At 41.9% G+C, this 6626-nt stretch overlaps 1 protein-coding gene across 2 annotated transcripts; it reads left to right on the top strand.

The window, feature by feature from the left end:
- The first annotated feature begins 1415 nt into the window (after window positions 1-1415).
- LOC108410457 (epidermal differentiation-specific protein-like) lies at window positions 1416-2856 on the top strand. 2 transcript variants are annotated; one of them, XM_017681541.1, is made up of 2 exons: window positions 1416-2459; window positions 2640-2856. In XM_017681541.1, exon 1 carries the CDS (start codon window positions 1448-1450, stop codon window positions 2450-2452), a length of 1005 nt encoding a protein of 334 aa, XP_017537030.1. In that variant the 5' UTR covers window positions 1416-1447; the 3' UTR covers window positions 2453-2459; window positions 2640-2856. The 2 variants fall into 2 exon arrangements, with proteins under 2 accessions (XP_017537030.1, XP_017537029.1); XM_017681540.1 differs by having other exon boundaries at window positions 1416-2463.
- The last annotated feature ends 3770 nt before the right edge of the window (window positions 2857-6626 follow it).

The following is a 6626-nucleotide window of genomic DNA, read 5'->3' as shown; positions in this document are numbered from 1 at the left end:
TTCTGCTTCTCCTGATCCAACATTATGGGGGGAAAAAACAGGTAAGTTCAGCCTTAAAACTGTGGTAACAAGCAACTGATCCAGTCCCCCCCCCCCCACAAAACCAAAAACTTTCAATGATTTTTCCAATGATTTCCAATTTTTCTATCAAATTATTCATTAAGACTGACTAAAACTAGTTCAGTTGTTTGTAATTATGATTTTTTTTTTTTTTTTTTTTGAACTGGCGAAGCATTTTTACAGTGAAATCATCCTGATTACACATTAAAGCACATCAGTCCAAAAAAACACTCTTTCTTGATTTCCTGTTATGCTGAGATGTTGTAACACTTTTACTTTTATAAAGTGTCCAAACAGAGTTTGTGCAAATATAGAAAACTCAATTGCAGTAAGACTGATTGTGTTTCCCTGCGTTGTGAAAGTGTCAAAAGTACCATGAAATGCAACATTGATGGACCAATTTAGTGCCCATTGAGTCAAGAGAGCATTTGCTTAGACACAGATGTTGGAAGAGAAGATCTGGCTCACCATCGACATTCCAGTGCATCCCAATGGTCTACAGTGGGGTTGAGGCCAGGGCTCTTTGCAAGCCTCTTTGCAGGCTTCTCCACGCCAAACTCGCCAAACCACGTCTTTCTGAAGCTTGCTTTGTGAACAGGGGTACCGTCATGGTGGAACAGGAAAGAATCTTCTCCAAATTGTAGCCACAAAGATGGAAGCATATGATTTGTCTACAATGTCTTTGTATGCCGTAGCATTTAACATCACCCTTCACTGGAACTAAACCCTGAAAAACCGACCCAGCCCATTATCCCTCCTCCTCCAAACTTTACTGTTGGCACTTTGCATTCTTAGAGGTAGCGTTCTTCTGACATCTGGCAAATCCAGATCCATCTATCAGACTGCCAGACAGTGAATCATCATAATGCACTTCAAAGAACATTTTTTCCTTTTTTGCTTTAGGGCAATATTGATAGGGTGATGGTTTGGTACAGTGTCAGATTGCAGTGGATGCGAAAAACAATTATGGGACCATGTTGTGATTCATCGTTTTTGCTTGGAGCACATGCCAGCTATGATAGCAATGATAGAAATCTATGGTGTATATAAGAATGCTATAGAAATATAATGCTGTATTATGGAATACTGCAAAACAGGAGAAGCAACACATTAATCTTGATGGTCCCTTAAACTTGTTTAAATCTGCCTCCAAAGGACTTACAGCATGTGCAAGTCGACGTTGGCCAGAGCAAAATTTATTGTTGGAAACAAATGAGAAGTTTTCAGGTGAGCACACAGGCTCATGCAACTTAGATTGGTAAGCACTTGGCATCGGCACACCCTCCAAATCCTTCCCTACCATGAAAGCATATATAAAGCAGAAGTTCTGCATGTTCTTCCCAGACTTAGTCACATTTCTATCTGAGCTGACTTCAGAGACGACACCATGAGCAAGATTATTGTTTATGATCATGCCAACTTTGAGGGCGTGAGCAGAGAGTTCACCTCTTCTGTTTCTGATTTAGTAAATGAGAACCTTAATGACTGCATCTCCTCTCTGAAGGTGATCGGGGATCCATGGGTGGCCTATTCAGACAGCAATTTCAGTGGTTCTCAGTTTGTTTATGAGGAGGGTGAATATGCCACTGTGGAGTGGAATGATAGCTTTTCTTCACTAGAGGTGGTGACGGAGGACCTGATGAACCCTCAGATCACACTTTATGAAGATGATAACTACAGAGGAAGGTCCATCGTTCTCACCACTGAAACCAACCTGGCGTTTGGCTCTTTCCATGACATGGCATCTTCTCACAAGGTGCAGAGAGGAGCGTGGGTCCTTTATGAAGACAGTGAACGAGGTGGAGCTCAGATGGTGGCCAGGGCTTCTCGTGATGTTCCTGTATATGACTGGTTCAATGACAAAGTGTCTCATGTACGTCCTCTGAAGCCTGGCAAATTCATCATAAAGTCAGAGATCCTCTGGGACATGAAAGAAGAACATGTCAAATCTGTTATGATCGACTCCATATGTGGTCTGAACTATGGAGAACACGAGCAAAGCTTTTCCACTGAGCTGTTCAGAGAGTACACAGGCTCTATCACTGATACCTTCAACTTTAGCAGTTCTACACAGGTCACCTGGGGAACATCCTTCAGTGTAGATGTAGGGTTCATAAAGGCACAGCAGAACTTCTCTTTCAGTAATACCTTCAATGTGCAGAGAGGTGGCAGCAACACCAGAAGCGAAAAGAAGAGTATTCGAATCTCCCTGCCCACCAAAATAGCTCCCCACACCAAGCTCACTGTGAACGTGTTGAGGAAAGAAGTGGATGTGAAGGTTCCAGTCAAGCTGACTATCAAGACAGGTTCCCACATAATTGTGGAGTTTGGAGAGTATAGGTGCGAATCTGGCAACTCCATCATCACCGAGTACAAGGAGGAAAAAATCTAGCATGCTGGTTGGTAAGATACAGTGATTCCTTTAAACATTCAAATAAAAAGGAGTGGTTACAACCATACCTGGTTACATTTTTGTGCAGGTTACTTGTTATGAATCATTGTTTAATGACCAGTGCTTAATCATTTTGTCATGAAAATGTGGAGCTCAAAACTCATGGCCTGCCTTTTCTTATTCCCAGTGAATCTTATTGGTACTGGACTCTTTACACTGTCGCAGTGGCTTTCAAGAGTATCAACACATCCAGCTGAGCATCAATGTGGTTCCTCATCTCTTCCTTCTCTTCTCTCCAAGTCTAACCTCCAGACCTTTATTGTTCATAAATGCTCTCAGCGGAGCAATCATTTCTTCAAGTGAATTGTGTTTTGCAGCAAAAATAAAAAAACCTAAAGATATTAGTTTAATTGTCTCCTGTCTTTTTTTTGAGATCTTGAGCACTTTATAAGATCTCAGTCTAACAGTAAATGGAAAAGGTCTTGAGATGCTTTTAAGAAAGTCCTGTATGATTGCATTTGAACAAGAAACAACTTGTATGGTTTTGTTTAGGGCCCACAGTATTTCACAGAATACAATTATACAAAATATACTGACTCTTCTATATGCACTAAATTTATCATGGCCATGCAATTAACCATAGGATTACAGCAAATATGTAGAAAACCTTGGTCAAGTATGAGCCCAAAATTGGAAGCATCTTTTTATTATGCATTTGTGGTGTTAAAAGCAAGGTGTGTAATACAGGGTATCAAAGTTGGAGCAAAGTTCTCGGGAGTCCGAGTCGGTAAAATTAGACACTTGCATACAAATTCAGGAAAAGCTCATTATTTAGCTGTTTTGACTATGAATGAGGAACTTGCCTTTAATATTCTTAACTGACTAGAGGTGCAGCACTACTCTGCCTCAAGGTCGTGCTGTAACAAACTGGATCACTCGGTTAGACTTTTATAGTCTGGAAACTGTAACTATGCCTGGGATGCCTCTGAAAAACTGTATAAAATGCCACTGGATATTTGTAAATCTGAAATCTTGGGCAAATACCAGGGAGTATTTCACATAACGATTAAAAATACAATTAAATAATTAATATATTACCAAATTAGTTCAAACTACAGGCCCATTTTTTAAAAACAATTAAATATTTACAAGGGTTAGGTTATGATCCAATTAAACTCAAGGCATCAGTAAGCTAAATATATGGAAAATCATCATTTATAATTTACTTTCTGTAATCCATTTATTTTTCCTTTTACTGGTGTCTGTCCCAAACCCTAACCTGTCCCACATTTATGCCACCACTAAAACAGTTTTAGTTTGTAGTGGAGTCTTATTTCAGCCACACCACTGCAGGCAGAAGGTCAAAGCCTGTAGTCCAAAGATGTCAGGCAAAAGGCTAAAACAAGAAACCAAAGGCAAAGTCCTAAACCGGAGGATCAATACAGACAAAAGCCCAGTAATGAACTGTATGTTGATACAATTCTTAAGTACCTAAGCTAAAAGCCCAGGCTTTATACTAACACTAACAACACACATGGCATGATTAACAGGTGCCAAGAGTCAATAATCAACTGAAGCTGAACCTTCATAGGTGGATTGTAGGGAGTCTGGAGTCAGGTGACCTCCCAGAAGATTCTGGGAGTTGGAGTTAGCAACAGAGTGAGTGATGGAGCCAGAGAGAGATGTAACCCCCCCAGGAGCTGAGGATGGCTGAGGAATGATGCCACCCATGGCAATCCCCAGCAGGGACCCCAGCACAGGCAGAACAGGAACTGAGCAGCTATTGTTTCTTAGCATAAGCTCTGGGACATGAAGCGGGTTTTTAAGGATGTCAGCTGTGGAACTTGGCCAGTAAACCTTGGTCCAGAACATCAGAGGTGGACACCCAACTTCTCTCTTCCAGACAGAAGCCCTCCCAAACAAGTACTGCAGAACATTCAAATCCAGCACCTGCCAAACACCAAAGACAGTGGTGCACTCAACCTCCCGAGGTACAAGTGGAGCCTCCCCAGACAAGACCTCATTCAATGGACCAGGGACAACAAGGATGAGGAGAGAAACATGAAAAGAGTTAGACACTTGGTACTAAGGAGGTAACTTAAATTTGTAAGTAACATGCCTCCACTGTCTGAAAAGATGTAGGTTGCACTGCAAATGGGACAAATTTTATTCCTTGAGAAAAGCAATCAACAAAGTTTTGGGGTGAAACCTTCAGAGGAGGGAAGATCAGTAACAAAATCTATAGCAATATGGCACCATGGGCATTCAAGATTTGGTAGGGGCATGAGTTTTCCAGCTGGCAAGGTTTTGGGGGTTTATATTGAGCACTGCATTAAGAACACAGCCCCTACAACAGTTTCACAAGCATCTACCTCAACTACAAAAGAATGAGATGGGTCTGGTTGCTTGAGTAAAAGGGCTGATATAAACAGACTTGAGTTTGTTAAATACCTCCTCAGTTTCAGGAGACTATGCTAATTTCTTAGCTGCACCTTTGGGTAAAGCCACTAATGCAGCTGCAACAGAGTTACGAAGTTACAAATAAAACAGCGATAGAAATGAGCAAAGCCAAAGAATTTCTGCAGTACTTTCATGGATGTGGGAGTTCATCAGTTTACCAGTGTCCAACTTGTGATCATCCATGACTATGCCATTCTCACCAACTATATAACCCAAAAAGGAAACTTGGATATGAAATTTACACTTCTTACCTTTGACATAGAGCTGATTTTGAAGGAGACACTGAAGGACCTGTCTAACACATGTATCATTGGGATAGTTAATCAAAATATCAACAAATGTAAGCTATTACAAAGTGTCCAATCATGTCTCTCAATACATCATTAATAGTCGTGGGCTGGAGGTTAGGGATCTGGCCCTGTGACCGGAAGGTTGCCGGTTCGATCCCCAGGGCCGGCAGTCCATGACTGAGGTGTCCTTGAGCAAGACACCTAACCCCCAAGGCACCGTGGATAGGGCTGCCCATCGCTCCAGGCAAGTGTGTGCTCACTGCCCCCTACTCACTAGTGTGTATGTGGTGTTTCACTTCACAGATGGGTTAAATGCGGAGGTGGCATTGGCCAGGCTAAAAGGCATTATTGGGTACACATAGAGCCCCAGTGGTAAAAAATGAAGTCATCTACTTGTTCCCCTGTACTCGGGACATAGCAAGGGTTGTGCCCTCTACCAAATCAATGTTGCAATCGTATTCATGATGAGGAGGTTAACTGGGTAGCCATAGTCTTGCTGAAAACCCCTAATAGATCAGAATATACTTCAGGAACATTTAAGCTCAGCATGAACACCACAAATCTCAACAAAAGTACAACTGATATTACTACATGGGAACTTCAGACACAGCTGAGAGTAGCACTAATCTGACCATGAGACAATGTTTTTATCAGACCATTTTCGATAATTTCCCTACATTCTCAACCCTCGTGTGGGAGATCAAAACAGTTCTAAAGTCTTTAAAAACTGTGCATAATTCAGCTGCTCTAGGCTATTCCAGTGGGCAGTAGCAGCTGGGTCAACAAATCCCTCATGGCAGTTAAAAGCTGTGAGAGCTGGGCTTTGGTTAAATCCAGCTAACAGCTGCTGATCTTAGGAGTGAACCATTATTGATGAGCACCTTTTGAACAGCCTCAAACTCTGCCTGCATGGTGGTGCAGTATTGTGTGAGGGGTCTGGATAGATCAAATGCTCACAGAGTAGGTTGTTGTGGAAAAGGTTTAATGAGAAAGCAAACAAGAGGCAGAATGTAAACAGCATTTAAACAGTACACTATATTGCCAAATGTTTTTGCTTGTCTGCCTTCTCAAGCATATGAACTTGAGTGACATCCCATTCTTTATCTATAGGGTTTAAAATATGTCAGCCCACCCTTTGCAGCTATAACAGTTTCAACTCTATGGGGAAGGCTTTCCACAAGGGTTAGGAATGTGTTTATGGGAATTTTTGACCATTATTCCAGAAGTGCAGGTCTGACATTGATGTTGGACGAGAAGGCCTGGCTCGCAGTCTCTGCTCTAATTCATCCCAAAGACATTCTATCAGGTTGAGATCAGGACTCTGTGCAGGCCAGTCAAATTCCTCCACACCAAATTGGCTCGTCCATGACTTCATGGACCCGCTTTGTATACTGGTGTGCAGTCATGTTGAAACAGGAAGGGGC

Source organism: Pygocentrus nattereri, chromosome 9 (assembly GCF_015220715.1).
Source record: "Pygocentrus nattereri isolate fPygNat1 chromosome 9, fPygNat1.pri, whole genome shotgun sequence".
Taxonomy (NCBI): Eukaryota; Metazoa; Chordata; class Actinopteri; order Characiformes; family Serrasalmidae; genus Pygocentrus; species Pygocentrus nattereri.
The sequence above is the reverse complement of the archived record's forward strand: the minus strand, read 5'-3'. Positions and strand labels throughout refer to the sequence as shown.